The 16,060-nt window shown below is 34.4% G+C and overlaps 7 protein-coding genes across 7 annotated transcripts; 5 read left to right on the forward strand and 2 right to left on the reverse strand.

Annotated features, from left to right (window-relative positions):
• Positions 1-27: 27 nt before the first annotated feature.
• BUR2 (Bur2p) lies at positions 28-710 on the reverse strand (the record flags this gene model as incomplete). The annotated part of the gene is made up of 1 exon (XM_015612181.1): positions 28-710. A coding segment is annotated over one exon (683 nt), but the record flags the coding sequence as incomplete, so codon positions are not given.
• Positions 711-1,255: 545 nt separating this feature from the next.
• Positions 1,256-2,236, forward strand: AC631_03353 (uncharacterized protein; the record flags this gene model as incomplete). Its single annotated transcript, XM_015612182.1, has 1 exon — positions 1,256-2,236. One exon carries the CDS (start codon positions 1,256-1,258, stop codon positions 2,234-2,236), a length of 981 nt encoding a protein of 326 aa, XP_015466970.1.
• A 576-nt stretch (positions 2,237-2,812) lies between these two features.
• IFH1 (Ifh1p) lies at positions 2,813-5,617 on the forward strand (the record flags this gene model as incomplete). The annotated part of the gene is made up of 1 exon (XM_015612183.1): positions 2,813-5,617. One exon carries the CDS (start codon positions 2,813-2,815, stop codon positions 5,615-5,617), a length of 2,805 nt encoding a protein of 934 aa, XP_015466971.1.
• Positions 5,618-6,158: 541 nt separating this feature from the next.
• On the forward strand, positions 6,159-8,201 carry AC631_03355 (uncharacterized protein; the record flags this gene model as incomplete). The annotated part of the gene is made up of 1 exon (XM_015612184.1): positions 6,159-8,201. The coding sequence occupies one exon, from the start codon at positions 6,159-6,161 to the stop codon at positions 8,199-8,201; it is 2,043 nt and encodes a 680-aa protein (XP_015466972.1).
• A 260-nt stretch (positions 8,202-8,461) lies between these two features.
• Positions 8,462-11,659, forward strand: RAD9 (chromatin-binding protein; the record flags this gene model as incomplete). The annotated part of the gene is made up of 1 exon (XM_015612185.1): positions 8,462-11,659. The coding sequence occupies one exon, from the start codon at positions 8,462-8,464 to the stop codon at positions 11,657-11,659; it is 3,198 nt and encodes a 1,065-aa protein (XP_015466973.1).
• Positions 11,660-11,751: 92 nt separating this feature from the next.
• PUT1 (proline dehydrogenase) lies at positions 11,752-13,236 on the reverse strand (the record flags this gene model as incomplete). The annotated part of the gene is made up of 1 exon (XM_015612186.1): positions 11,752-13,236. One exon carries the CDS (start codon positions 13,234-13,236, stop codon positions 11,752-11,754), a length of 1,485 nt encoding a protein of 494 aa, XP_015466974.1.
• Positions 13,237-13,545: 309 nt separating this feature from the next.
• AC631_03358 (uncharacterized protein) lies at positions 13,546-15,981 on the forward strand (the record flags this gene model as incomplete). The annotated part of the gene is made up of 1 exon (XM_015612187.1): positions 13,546-15,981. One exon carries the CDS (start codon positions 13,546-13,548, stop codon positions 15,979-15,981), a length of 2,436 nt encoding a protein of 811 aa, XP_015466975.1.
• Between the last annotated feature and the right edge of the window lie 79 nt (positions 15,982-16,060).

Below are 16,060 nucleotides of genomic sequence, written 5' to 3' on the forward strand. Positions count from 1 at the left end.
GTTTCAAATCTTCCCTTGGCTTCAAACATAACCACAATCAAAGCAGATGCAAATATTGTATTGATGTCGTAAGCTACCAGAATAGGCAATGACGAAAGTACTTCAATTAGTGATACAGTATTTTTTAAGATTTCTGCTACTTTAGTATTCTGTTCTGTAGCATTAGTATCTTGACACAACATCTTCATCAAATCATCTCTAATAGAATAAGGTAAGAAGAGATTTAAATCAAAGTTTAAATGTTTTAAGATGAGCTCTTCTCTGTATAACAACTGATCTCTCCAACTCCAAAAGACATCGCTCTGTTCGTCGATTTTTTTATGGGGATTCTTTATCATACATGCTGCCATAGCAATCTTATCAGGCGGCCTATAGTTGTCATTCAATTTGCAAGATATAGCTATCGCAGCACAAGCAACATAGTATTTAGAAGTTGTTATTGGCATTCTCATGTAAAATCTGTTTATGTAAACTGTAGCTGCCAATATAGTTCTACTATCCAACTTGAGAGCAGATCCTAGTCGAATAACAAAATCATGCAAACTCTCTCTAGTCTTCAATTCTTGCGTAACTGTCAATTGTTTTCGACTTGGAGAATGCTTTATGAACGAATCCTCCAGAAACAACCATGTATTATCATCAGGGAACGTAGTACGTTCTATCTTATCACCTCCATTCCTTTTATTAGGCTCGAGATTCTCTTTCAGCATTTTGTCTTCCAATGGTAACTATTATCAATATCAGAAATGTCTTTAAACCATTGAATTTGAATCGTGCGACACACATAAATTCTAAAAGCAAAATAGTTATCGATAGATATTGGTAGTTTGACCGAAAAGGAGACAGAATTAAGACTTCAGGGGGGGTTTCAGGTAATAAGATATTTTACTAAAGAGTATAAATGACATACTATATCTGATAGGATGTTCATACAGAATATTGTTATAACCCGCCCGCCAAATAAAATATTGCTAGTTCTATCAGACTTGAAAAAGTCTAACTGGTTTAAAATAAATATGAATCAAGTTGGACTTCATTGTTCTATGTTGTCTTCCACAGTATAAGTAGCCACTTGCGATATCAACATATTAAGTGTGTTTTGATTTTCATTATTGGCAGCATCAACGAATCAGCCTGCAACACACATACTGCATACAAACCTGGCAATTTTTTTCTTCAATAAAATTCGTTCATCAATCTTCAGTTAAGAATGAAAAAACTTCAATAGCGCATAACATACTTTAACACAGCAAATATGTCTGGAGAAACATCTTTTATGCACTTGGTTAGACCAAGCGTTGCTGCACCAGCTGCATCTTCGACTACTGGACCATGTAATATCAGAATTGATACATCTGCGTGCTTTCAAATTTTAGAGATCGTTTCTAAGCAAGTTCTTTCGTCAAATAAGAGAATTATTGGTACTTTAGTGGGATTTAGATCGGACGATGGAAGTGAATTTGATGTCAGAGATGCATTCATGGTTCCATGTACTGAAACAGGAGATTCAATAGCTATTGACGACCATGCTCATAAAGCCCTTTATCAATTATACAAGAAAGCCCACCCTAAAGAACATGTTTTAGGATGGTTTGATAGTTCTAGCAAGATAGATGCCAATACTGGATTAATTCATGATTTTTATTCTAAAGGTAGTGATCGTGCTTACCCATTCCCAGCAATTTACTTAAATGTCGAATACTTGAGTGAAAACCATGAAATAACTTTCCCTAAGATTTCTACTTACATCGGTGCAGCTATCGGTAAATTAAGCTCTAATACACCAAAGATTGGCTGGAATACGGCAAACACCACGAATTCTTATATTTTTACTCCAGTTCCAAATAAAGTTATAAATAGTACCATCAGTGAAAAACTTGTTATTAACCATTTAACCGAAAATCAGCAAAACAACGAACCAATTTCAGTCTCAGCAAATTCAAGAAAGTTATCTCATTTATCCAACCAATTGAACTCGGTAAGCGAAACAATCGACAAATTATTGGCCTATATCGAAACTACCTCTAATTCCGATAGTGATATCGATTTATTAAGATTGTTAAGCAACACCTTATTAAACAAACCCCAATACTTGACTGACTTAAAGGAATTAGAATATCACTTCCGTGCCCACAATCAAGATGTTATTATGATCGAATACTTGACTAAAGCTGTCAAGGAACAAATTGAGTTGAGTGCAAGGTTAACTGCCAGCTCAGAAGCTGATAAGAAATGAATTTAAGGGAGTCAATTTTTTATAATTCTTACAGTTTTATATATTAGTATTTAATAAACTACACATTCCGGTAAATTATATAGTTTTCCATTGTTGTAAAATGTTTGATTTGAATGTGTAGTTGAATTTTGTATGGTGATCAACTATTGTGGCTTGCTGAAATTTTCACAGCTCATCTCAAAATTTCTCACTATCAATACAGCTAAAACTTATCGAATAACCTTCTACTGGATATAGCATAACTAAATCGAGACGTATTAAGCTATATATATTAACTTACAACCGCTGTTTTTGAATATTAGTTATTTTAATTTGTAAACAATAAATCGGTGTTAAAGTTTCTTGTGGGTTATCAGAATTATAAAAGAACGGAACATATTAAGATTGTTTCTAATTCCATTGAGATATTATTAGAGTATTAACCAAGTGTTCAATATTATGTATCACTCAAACTTCAAAGATTCATTTATTTCAAAATTTCCTAATTCGAAGCATAGTCAAATCACTGTTTAACTTAGAATAAATCTTATTGAGGATAGAGATAACAACAGATAATACAAAACATTAATATTAAATATGGCTAAAAGTCCGAAAAAGTCGGGAGCTAAGTCGAGAGGAACTTCACGGCTGCAAGCACAGTTTAATAAAGCTGTACCATCAAAGGTTGGTGGGAAGAAAATAAAAGCATATAAGAAAAATTTCATTAAACCTCCCCAGAGACGATTTAGTATAGCTGATACAAGCTCATCAGCTTCCAATTCTGAATCAGAAAATGAAGGAACATATAATTATTATGAAACTAAGAACTTCAATTCAGGTTCAGACTCAGATTCTTCTTTAACTGCAGTAACAGATAATGATGAAGCTGAGGCATCGAGAAAAGGATCTGTATTCTTTGAGAGTGCTGATAATGAGGAATTATATAAAATGGCGAAGAGGTCTCCTAAGAAAAGTAAACAGACTAACAACAAGAATACGTATCAATCAACAAAATCTGCTAAAAAATCAAATAATGTTGCCAAGAAGAGAACACCTAAAAAAACCGTTAATTGGAATCAATGGGATAACGAAAATGCCATTTCAGATGGATCAGAATCTTCGACAGATGAAGCACAAGTTGGATTAGGGGGGTTATACTCTTTGATGAACCATCAAAAACAGCCTCAATCAGAATCTGATGACTCTGACTCAGAATCGGATGAAGAAGAACACGATTATTCGTCCTCTGATGACTCTGATGTTGACTTCGTGAAATTGCAGGCTGAGAGAAAAGCTAAATCGATGAAAGCAGTGAGGGCTATGAAAGGGTTATCTAAACAACAAAGAGATCAATACCACGATGATTCAGACTCAGAAATGTCTGAGCCTATACCAGAAAAAAAGATAAACAAAAATAGAAGGCGAAGTAGTTCTATGTCGAAACCAAAATTTGGCAGAAGAAAATCCGATGTAGCATTGCCAGATATAAACTTCACATTCGAATTCGATGATAAGTTTGACAATGCCATAATCGATGAAGAGGATGAAGAGGAAGAGGAAGATCAACAAAGGGAGATTACAAATGATCAATCTTTGATTGGAGGAGACCAGGAGGAAGATATTGGTGAGGAAGTAAGCTATGCTGCACCTAATCACAAGAAACAATATGCCTCCAATGATGACGATAATAATGACAATGCTACTAATCACAACTTTGAATTTGATTTCGATTTTAATGCACAATTACCCCAGGTTCCAAGAATCAATGATACGGAAATAAATTCTGACGAAGATTATGAAATTGATGATAATGAATTGCTAGCTACTTTGCAAGCAGATAATGATATGGATCAATTTTCTACACCAAATAATCAAAACACTCATACAAGAAATAATTCTATTGGATCGTATGGTGATGAAGAAGAAAATGATCCATTTTTGAAAGAAGAAGAAAAGTTTCTCGTTAATGAATTTGAGAATAATGGGTTTGATGAAGATGATTCGGTGTATATTGGAAGCTTTGATTACAATAACCCATCAGACAGGGACAACTTGATCGATTCGTTTAATGTGATGAATTCAAATCAGAACAAGGATGTAATTCAATACGCTAGTAGCGCTGATAGTAAATCTGATGACGATGACGAGGATGACGAAGATGACGAAGACGAATATGATGATTTTATTGACTTCGACGCTCCGTTATTTGATAAGGATGAAGAGGATGATTATGATGTCTATGAAGAATTCAAAGTAGATGAACATGATACTAGGAAACACTCGCAGCATAGGCAAAAGAGACTGAAGTCAAGCAAGAGATCCAATGGGATAGGCAATAGTGATGAAGAAGACGACTCTTATTTATGGAACTATTTCTTTAGTTCGGATAACAGTTCACTGAGTGGAGAGGATGAAGAGAATTATAGATATGATGATTCTGAAGAAAAAGTAATAATGGAAAAGCTTTTCAAAAATATTGAAAAAGAGAACCGTACCAAAAAGCTTATACGCCGCAAAAATAAGCCGATGGGGCTCGACAAGAACCATTACATACCATCCGATAATGAATATGAGAGTGGTGAATCTACTGACGTAGACTTGAGCCTTCCGCCTTCCACGCTTAAGAAATCTGGCTCCAAAATTGCAAAGGAAGTTTTATCTTCCAAGACAGCTGACTATAGACCTCCGGTATTAGGTACTTGGGCTGCAATTGACAGCAAGCCATTTGGAATTATTGATGGTTTATCAACAAGGTCTTTGGGCAATAATGTAACTGGTAATAATTTTAACAATAAGCAAATGGAACCTAGACTGCTTGCACGAAAAGGAGCCTCTCAACTACATACGAATACAACAGATGACCTGGCATTGGGTTTAGATGAACTCTTGAATGTCAGTGAATTGGATGATGATGATGAGAATGATGCTCAGATATGGAGAGATTTCAATAATCAGAAGAAGCAAGTCCCGTTGGGTGCATTTCGTAATAAATCCATTCTACAAAATCAATTAATTCATCCAGAGAATATTACCGTACCCAACAATTCCTCGTATAACCATACCAGCAAGTCCAACAATGAATTCAATAGAAGAAGATATTCGTTATCAAACCATCAAGATAGCGGTTCCAGGAGAAGCAACCTGATCACAAAGCACGCAAACGTGAAAAAGCCTGTGCATGATCGCAAATCATCATTTTCCCATTTGCCTCCCCTGAACATTGATTCATCCAACAAGAGCATACCTTCCAAACTTAAAAGAAGACGTGCATCTATCGTGGAAGCGGTCTCCGAAGGTTTCAGACCAACCAAATCAGGTCTTTTCAGTGAAGATGCCTTGGCTGATGTTGAAGAAATCCTCGGTGAAGATACGGATTTAATGGGTTTAATAAAGGGCTTGTGATGAATATTAACATAATTTCAGTGATAAATAATTTTAAGTTCTACACTATATACGTTATTAGTTTTTGTAACAATATTTACTTATGGATTGTATGTATTCTTTATGCTGGTGTTCACAGTAGTAGTCATTACCAAAATAATCGGAGCGTGTCATTACCAAATAGTGGCGGCAATGGAAACAGTAATTTTTTTCAACATAAACATATACAAGTAGTTATATTATACCATCATAATTAAAATCCAGTATCTGTGGGTATCTATCAAAAGAGTCTGGTTTCGGACATATTAATAATTGTAATTGTACCCCAATCAACATCGACATTATAATATCACTCAATACATATTATATTCTCTGATATAATACATAGACCATCAGCGAAAGCATCTTTCATAATATTATAACAAAACAAGTAATAGTAACATCGTATCTTCAAATACATTTGTTATTATTTATATATATAAACATACATAAAGGAGTTTTTAGTAACTTTGATTATTCAAGCGCTTAAACGAAAGTAAACTGCCAACCAATTGAAAGTATAATGTCTACGAGACGTTCCTCGAGGGTTAATAAAGGACAACATAGCAAAAGAGAGATAGATTTCTACGAGGATGTGGAGGATTTTCCATCGGATAGGAAGAGACTGTTGAGTAATAGCTCGCAAGATAATAAAAGGCCACACTTGGACCATGACGAAGATGATGGAGATTACAAGGAGGATGGTGAAGAAAGAAAAGACGACGATATAGATGACGAAGGAGAAGTTAGGTGTACACCATGTGGCACAACAAGTGAAAATTATGATGAAGATAGCGACCAAGGAGGTACGATGATTGAATGTGAATCTTGCAAAACCTGGCAACATGCTAAGTGTATGGGCTATAGGACTTCGAAAGCAATTCCAAAACATTACAAATGTAATATTTGTAGTGGACTGGATAGTAAAAAGACGGAAAAGAGTACTGTTGAATCATCTAGTTTTAGTGAAAAATTGAAAGATAAGACAAGGGCAAGCGTGGCAAAGGCCTTCGTTAATGTTTTCAAGAGGAATATCCCCGAATCATATAACTTTCCTGAAGGAATGGATAACGAAAAATTATCATCAAAATGGGCAATCCAATTGGAGAGAGAAATCTTCGTTTGGTGTCCTAAGAAGGATAAGAAATATACGGACAAAAGTCGTAGTCTTATGGTTTTAATCAAGAAACCAAATGTTATGTCTCGTATAATCGATGGTGAATTATCCTTTACAAAGTTAGTCAATTCGTCGCCCGAAGAAATTGACAGTGAATTAAAGGAATATGCTGAAAAAGTAAGACTGGAATCAATTCGTCGTTCAGTTTTAACAGTAGATTCAAGTCAAGGTCAAAGAATTAGGAGGACTCATAAAGGTGAAGAAATAGTCGAGGACGCAAATAACCAACAAGAAGATGTTGATATTAGCATAATGACAAGAAACATTGATCACCGTAGATTTGAAGATAAAGAACCTCCAAGAGAAATTATAGTTAACGATAATAATAAAGCAGCAGCATATAGTAACTATATGGAGGATGAAGATGAAGAAGAAGAAGAGGAACAAAAATCAGAAGAAAAAGGATTCGATAAGGAAGGATCCACCTCAGATGATAAGGAGGGGTTACCTCTGAGCGACATTGATGATGTTCCCGATTTGGATGATGAAGAATTAGATTTCATTATTAAAGGAAAAAAAGAATCAAAAGTTGAGACGAAAAAACCTCTGAATGTTAAGTTACCACCTATTCTATCATCAAAGATATGGTCAGGGCGTATTACATTTCCTGATTTTGCATCATTTAGTGCTAGTGGTGAATTTTACACTAGTTCAAACTACAAGAACCCAACGAACCTGCAAGAAGTTAAACTTCATAATCGATTCATTAATATTTCAAAGGAAATACTTTCTAAGGACCATTATGAAGTCGAAGGACGATTGGATAGAACAAGGGCAGATGCTTACTTAGACAAGATTATAACGACACGAGATTTGATTCTAGTTGAGATCACATGCACCGAGAATCAGAATGGATATGATAAATTATACAGGTATTTGCTTGAAAAAAACAAAGTAGGAGTTTTATCCGGTAGACCAGCATTTGTCAAGGATGCGTACTTGCTAGGCATAGATGGAAACGATTTCAACTTACCGGAATATTTAAAATCTCTTCATAGGATAGTTGGAAAAGTCGGCTTGTTCGCATTATATATCGTTAAGAAGGATTATATACCCACCGGCCCAAGTATACTTAAAAAGTCGACACCCGCAGCTACGAACTATAACTCACATAATTCTAATACATCTTCTAAAGAGAAGACTCCTTTATTGGATTCAATTTTATATAAGCTTGGGGGAAACGATATTAAAAAAGAAAATATTCAAATTCAAACTCCCCAATATCATTCAACACTTTCGCAAAATGGGTTACCTGCTAATTTAACGACGGACCAGCTTTCGTATTTATCAGGGTTGGTTCAACAAAATCCCCATGTTCAACAAAATCCACAAGCATTAATTCAGTTGTTGCAACAGCAAAAAAACTCTGATTATTCTGCTTATCATTAACTTATGTTCCATAGATATGTATAATATTGTATAGCTTTTTAGCCTTTAATTTCCTATAATTTCTAATCTAGTGGAGCTGACCCCTTATTTTATTGTTTATCATCCTATAAGTAATTTGTTTAAATATTGTTTTAATATATGAATCTTCTTTGTGCAACTATAGAATAATTTTGGTACTCTCAATAAAGTTCTGTAGAAATTACAGCTGAAATCAGCTTGATATTGTTTTAATATTTTATTAATGTCTAAAGTTACATCTTATGGAGAAAAGCAGTAATAGTTTAGTTGGTTTGAATATTGAGGATTCGACAGTTCACAATCAAACTCCAAGGAAATTATCAGATCAGTCGCAAAATGATATGAATAGTAGCTTGATATTTGGGAATGAGATCACTTCTAAAAGTATTGAAACACAAAATGATAACATAGAGGAGAAACCACTTGGTTTTGGAAATAGATCAAACGAAAATATTATTCGTAAACAAACATTGGTTAAAGTAGCTCCAACGCAGAATGATACTACGTTTGAACTATTACAAAACCCGAACGATACTCCATTTCTTTCTAAACTAAAAGATCCTTTTGAGGACACATATAATGAATCATTGCAGAAACTAAGTATAGACACTCCTTTGAATAAAAAAATTGGTTCTCAATTTGATGACTCCAATCCACTACAAATTAAATTAACTCAGAAATATAATTTTGAGACTCTTCGTAACGAAGCTGATAATTCATGTCTAGAGTATGAAACCCAAGGGAATGAGACAATAATTGGTAATGATACGAATGTAATTTCTAACGATGCTGATACGCAAGTAATTAATAATATGCCAGAGTATGATTCTTTGAAATTTGCAGCGAATGCAAATAAACTTAGTAAATCGAATGATTTTATATTCAATGAAGAAACACAGGTTGATCCTAATAAACATAAATATCATCTTGAAACCGATACACAAATAATTAATCAGAAGTTGGACGATACACAGGTGATATCTCCTCCTTCTCAAAAAGATTACAATATAGCAACAACCAGACTAGAAGCAAATGATGGCAACGTAACTTCGTCTAGTCCTCAAAATGCGATACAAATACCCAGTACAATAGAAAAGCTCCCATTATCTAGGCCACAAGTCGTGAATACCCAAGAAGAAGAGCCCGATAGCACTCCTAGTAACAGGAAAGTTGACCTTTCTACCCGACCTGTATACTCTAGTAGTCAAAGACTGGCAGAAGAGGAGGAAGAAGTAAGGACTGATGATGAAAAGGATAAGGATAGAATAAATCCACAAGAATTATACTATGACGATAGTTTATTGACACACCATCTAAGGCGTAAGAGAAGTCTATCTAATCCCGAAAGTAGCAGTGAAAAAATAATCAAGGTTTCACCGAATAAAGATATCAATGAAAATCTGGATAATGTAGCGCCGCTTAATAACATGTCTAAGACTCCATTATCGCTAAAAAGTAAGCATCATAATCAAGTTGCTTTTTCGCCTACCGAGATTGATGAATCGTCCCCAGGTATCAAAAGGGCAGATATTTTGGGATTTCCAAGCAAATCATCACCTCAAAATGATAACATCGCCTCTAATGCCAATGATGGTGAAATAAATGAGATATCAACTCAACCAAATCTACCCTCTTCACCTACAAAGGAACGATCAAGATTAGAAATGGAGATGAAATTTTCAAAAGTAAGGCGTAATGAATTGAAGCACGCTGTGAAAGAACGTGAAATAAATTCAGAAGACAACAGCTCTGAATTGGAAGATATTGACTTAGAGCATTTCGATAATAATGATTCAGCACCTAGTATTAAACGAAAATGCAGATCCATAACAGTCTCATCGTCGCAGTCTCAAGATGAATTGCATGTTCACAAAGATTCAAGCCAGGTTACTGCTATGGATATAGAAGTGGATGATCAAAAGCGAGAGAAAAATGTATTAGGTAATGTGCTAATAGAAGAGACCCTGAACGTTCTCACACAAACTGATATTTATTATATGGAAAGCGTTTGGGTATCATTCAAATTTAATATGTATACAGGCAAAATAACCCGGGTTGGGCATGAAAATCTGATAGTAGAATTTGAAGAAGGGAGTTATTCCATTAAGAATTCAGACTTATATTTGCTTGACATCAGAATTGGCGATAAACTTAGAACAAGATCATCAAAATACAAATTTGTTGTTACAGGATTGACTTACCGTGAGAATGGGGATAACATTAAATGTATTCGAGGATATAATATAGTATCTTTAAGAAGACTATCGAAAGCTAAAGGTAAGAAATTCGAAGAGCTAGAGACAAACTTATCAGAATGTTATATGGAGCTCTCAGATTGGATTCACCATCAGCAAATGTTTCAGTTTTTGCTTGATGGCCAGGATTTATTAAAGCAGGATGCTACGAATATTTTTTTGAATAGTCCTAGTTTCGGCATACATAGGACACCGTCAAGAAGCACACGGTATTCTATTACCCCTGATGTTATTGAATACGATTTGAAATATGGAAGCGGTCCAGTAAGTAGTCCATCAAGGAAGACTGAATCAAAGATAGTAAACGGAGGTACTTTAACAAAATTGGGTTCTGGTGGACTATTTTCAGGAATGGTGTTTTGTCTTACGTTTGGCAAGAGTATTGACAAGGACAAGAAAGATAAAATTAGGACAGCAATTGAAAATAATGGGGGCTCATTACTTGATGAAGGACTTCACGATATTCTACAGTATTGCAAAAATGAAAATGGCTCATTGAAGCTCGAATCCCCGGTATTGTCAGAATTTTCTTTTGGGGCAGTTATTTCAAATACATTTTGTCGTAGCGCAAAGTATTTACAAGCGCTTGCTTTAGGTTGGCCAATATTGTCGGATTATTATATCTTTGATTGCCTCAAAGACAATAAACGATTAACTAAGTGGCCAGTATATTTATTGCCTGCGGGCCAATCAAAATTCTTGAGTAGTATTAAGAGCTTAGAGATTTTTAAATTTAGAGAAAATTATGAAAGCAATAAAGAATTATCTCAACAATTGAAAAATAACAATCACCTATTGCAAGATGTCTTTATTATTGTTGTAAATAATAAAGCAAATATTAAGACTTTACAAACCTGCGAGTTTATATTTTATGCATTTGGAGCGAAATCCTTAAAGCACTGTTCGTCTGTCAGCGAGATAGCCAACGTAATTGAACAATGTGGGGATACTTCGATATTAGTATATGATAATAATGAGACGATTAAGCAAGATATGAAAGTATTAAAATCTGAACTTACGGGAGGGACTCGTACTAGATCTCAATCACGGGCTAATAAGAAGCAAAACTCAGATAAACGATTACTGATAGCGACCACTAAAGAAAAGAATATAGGATTTATTAATTGGGAATGGGTAGTACAGTGTGTTATTAGTGGATATATTTGGGATCCGGAATATATATAATTGCTCTATATGGTATTTCTAGTTGGGCGTTAAACAATCATTATTCATTAATTTATAGTCTATAGAAATGATGTATTTAATATAATAGGCATTTAGACTAAGCGTAATAACCGCTTAAACAATACGCCTATAACGCCTTTGATTAAATTAAATCCACTGTCAGCTCTAACAGCATCACCATTTTCCTCTAAGCGTCTAAGTAAATATTCTTTGGTTTCTAAAGGAGGGCCCCAAGCAACATATTTAATGACATTATCAACATTATGAGTCTTGATCAAGTTATGAGTAATATTATCAGCCATACCTAATAATTGACCTAAAATAACGTTATTTTTGTTCTTGTTATCAGCCAGAGTAGATTTATTCAATCTTTCAGTAGCTAGTTTTAACGAGTCAGCATTATGAGATGCCACTACTAAATGTCCAATTGTCAATTCATTTTCCTTATTGGCCAAAATAGACTCAATACAATAAGTGATACCTTGATTGTAGTTCAAATCTGTATCTTCTTTTGTTTTATGAATGACCTCTCTGTTCTTCTCTGAGTGAATATAAGCACCCCTAACCAATTTTAAACCTAATCTATAATTGTTTTCGATAGCTAATTTCTCTTCTAAAGCTAATAAATCAGACGAGCCTGCTAAATACATCTGTAATGTACCAACGATAGAAACAGGCTTATTAGCTGGGTTATATTTAGCATACAATCTTCTTTGTAATTCATAGACACCTTCTTGTAATTCGTGTTTCTCGGCATCGATAACACCTACAATAAATGGTGCAGTCCTATCAGGAAATTTTTGCGATAATTTTAAGTTTTCCTCGTAAATTGTTCCGCAAACATTCGACGCCTTATCAACCAATTCTTCGAACATTGCTGCGTAATGAGGGTCAGTTTTATAGTATTTTAACACATTTGACGCATCTTTTGCAAACCCAGTTGGCTTCAATGCAACGTATCCTGGAGGGATGGAATTAATATCCTTCCCGGATTCCTTAATCATAGTTAATATGTGCGGAATTAAGATCTCGGTGACCGAACGTTGAGTTTCGCTGACTATAAATTCGGGATCTACGTTATCATTCCCATTACATGCTTCAATAGTTAATGAAAGCATCATATTGTTGATACCTCTCTTGCTTAAGCGTATTCCTGTCTGCTTAACCTCTTCAATCTTCTCTCCACCACAGTATAATTTGTATACCAATGCCTTAATGACCGGCATAGGCACATATGGAAACATCTTAATACACATATTCAATATTGGTTTATTTAATGTTGCTGCCCCAATAACCATGTAAGATAACAACTCACTTACCTTGAAATCCTTCAAATAAGCCGTAGTGTCAGGAATTTTGAAGCTCTCATGGTCAATGCCAACCTTAGCAAGACCGGTCGCAGTTGAGCTGCTTCTTCCTGCTTGCTCCTGTGGGATGTTAACACCAAATGTGCCATTCAGCTTATTTGGAGACTCATGGAATAATCTTTGGTAGCCTGCGCCTGGGATTACTTTCTTTAAAGAAGGGATGCAACTTTTAATACCAACTCTAGTAGCACTTCTAGCAACTAATGTCATTTATTTTGTTATAACGATAGCTTTTATTATTCTTATAATATAGTGAACGAAGAACAACAACAGGGATATGGCCATTTATTTATATTCAAAGTAGTCATCACTGTATGGCTATCAACGGCGAAGGCATTTAAATTTGCAACCGTTTGCGATGTGCGAAAAAAGGTGATGGTAAGCGAGCAAACAAAAAGGGGTGATGTATGGATTATGGTGTAAGGATCTCATAGGCCGTTATGCACCTGACGTGATGAATATGAAAAATTTGTACTATAGTAAATACAGAAGATATAGATAACTTGTAGCAGCGGGGATATGTTGACACGAAGTATACATAAGCCATCTGGGAGTTTGCTATTGAATAATATTATAAGTATAAGGCAACTTTCAGCGAGTAAGAGGGCATGGGGAAATGATAAGATTAATATTCCATCGGTGATACTAGACGAATTGAGAGACACATCAAAGATAGCACCATCACCCAAAAATGGAGATACAAATAAAAAGATTTTGATATTAGATCCGAGCCAGACAGCTGATAGAAAGTTTCGTAAGTTAGTTGATTTGCATTCGGAGACAGATTCTTATAAAAAGCATTTTATTGCACCTATCAATATATTTCAAGATGAGATAAAGCTAGAAACTTCTGGGGGCTCTATCAATAGTTCAATAGAAAACTTGAAACCCAACAGTAACGAAATAACAATAACCAAGTTCGATTCATTAAGAAAGACGCTTAGTAAATCATTTACCAAAGCACAATTGAGAGACTATATTACAGAAACTTATACCCAGACAAGCTTTAAAGGAACCAAGAAAGGTATTTCGAGTATAAACAAAGATAAGCTCTCAAGAATAATCATTGAAGATATATGGGTGATTGGAAAGTCAGACAAACTATCAACGTTGGAAGATTTATTAATCACGAACTCTGTGAAGTTGAGTAAACCGGAATTATTTTTGTTGTTACTGCAAAATGGCTTCATATTGCAATATCTCTCCAGGGTAGGAGCAAAGGTATCATTTGATACAGAGCAGGAAAAGATTAAGTTTACAGGAACTGAATATCAGGTTACTAATGCGGAAATTATCCTTAATTTGATCTTAAATAAGTCACACAAGGAAACTTTGAACTTAAATACAATAAAACGATTATTCCTTGAAAAATACAGTGAATTTTCCTTAGAAAAGATTGTTAAAAATACTGAAGTGTATTTTAACCAATTGAATAACGACAATTATGAATTATTTGCATTAAACGAAAATCAGATTAAGAAATCCAAACGATTATTATTATGGTCATTGAATTATAATAAGCACTTGCGTGAAATGATAGTCTTGCCAGATAGTTTGGATAATTTAGAATTTGTCCCTTACAAAGATGATGATTCATTATCCTGGAATAATAGACAACTGAATTTATTTCTTTTGCGAAGCTTGAAATTAAAAGAAGCTAGCGACTATATGATCAAACAATTGAATAAATACTCGGATGAAAATTTGATGAATAATGATTTAAACTTTGAAGATTCTATAGAAAATGTTAAATCATTTCCACTTGGTAAACAAAAATCTGATGACCAACTAGAAAAGGAAAGCTGGAGGCTACTTAATGATTTAGGTATTACATTAGATAATTTTGAAGTAGAAGAAGATAAGAAGGATATATTGCATGAAGAGGTGGATGAAAAACCGATTTCGAAACCGACAATTGAGCCTATTTATGAGAAAGGTCCTCAAGATAAGAAGGAGGAATTAATTTTAAGTGCTAAAAAGAAGGAAGAAGTATATAATAAGTTGATTGATTTCAGCTACAGGAATGAATTAAATGGCTTAAAGGGAGATAAATTAAACCATCCAATATTTACAGTGACATTAGGAAATCTTTTATTTGAGAATACTTCTGATTCACACAATAAATTGATAGCGAATAACCCTGAGATGACAAGTCAAATTGGTGAGAATTATAAATTTAATTCGAACATCCAATTGGTAAATGATAAGGTGTTATCATTACCGCCATACAACAATTTTTCACTTAATCCACAAGAAATTAATCATTACTTGAATAATGACCCGCACAATTATGTTATTCAATTGAAATTCTTACCATCCCCTTTTTTGGATGATAAATTAAGTTCCAAGGATATAGATTATCAAATGAAATACCCCCCCGTGGAAATTTGGATTGAATTGAACGAAAAATCGAAACCTGATATTGAAACGATGAATATAGTGACAGTAGAAGGTGAAAATAATTGTTACATTTCATTACCAAATGAAAAGTCTGATATGAAGGTATGTTGCCAATTATCGGGAGATGTTCTAGGCCAGGATAATACCAATGAAGTTACCGAGCCTGAAAGTGAAAATATTGAAGATATTTTGAATGCAACAACAACTAGATATTCGAGGTTTGCTAGTCAGCCTGGGGTGTCAGAATTTTTGAGGAACTCAAAACTAGACTTTAGTGGTAGGGTGGCTACTTCTATAGCACCATCCATCGACCTTATTATAAATGGTGAAACTGTCAGGTACCATTACATAAACGTCTCTTTTAGAAGACAATTAGATTTAAATTATGGACCACCTGAAAATGGAAGATTAGTTCAATTTAATTTAGTTGAAGGAGGGTCTTTGGGTGGAAGAAAGTTAGAAGTAAACCTAGTTGGAGATATAACTGGAGACTTGAATAAAGAGCAGTTTGATAGACTAATCAACGATTCAACAAGATTAATTAGCGAATTGTGACTGTAAATAGGTTTTGCATTTTTGTATATAGATTACTATAAATATTAGCTACATCACTCGTAATTCATCATTACATTCA

The sequence above is a fragment of the Debaryomyces fabryi genome (assembly GCF_001447935.2).
Source record: "Debaryomyces fabryi strain CBS 789 chromosome Unknown contig00071, whole genome shotgun sequence".
In the NCBI taxonomy this organism is placed as follows: Eukaryota; Fungi; Ascomycota; class Pichiomycetes; order Serinales; family Debaryomycetaceae; genus Debaryomyces; species Debaryomyces fabryi.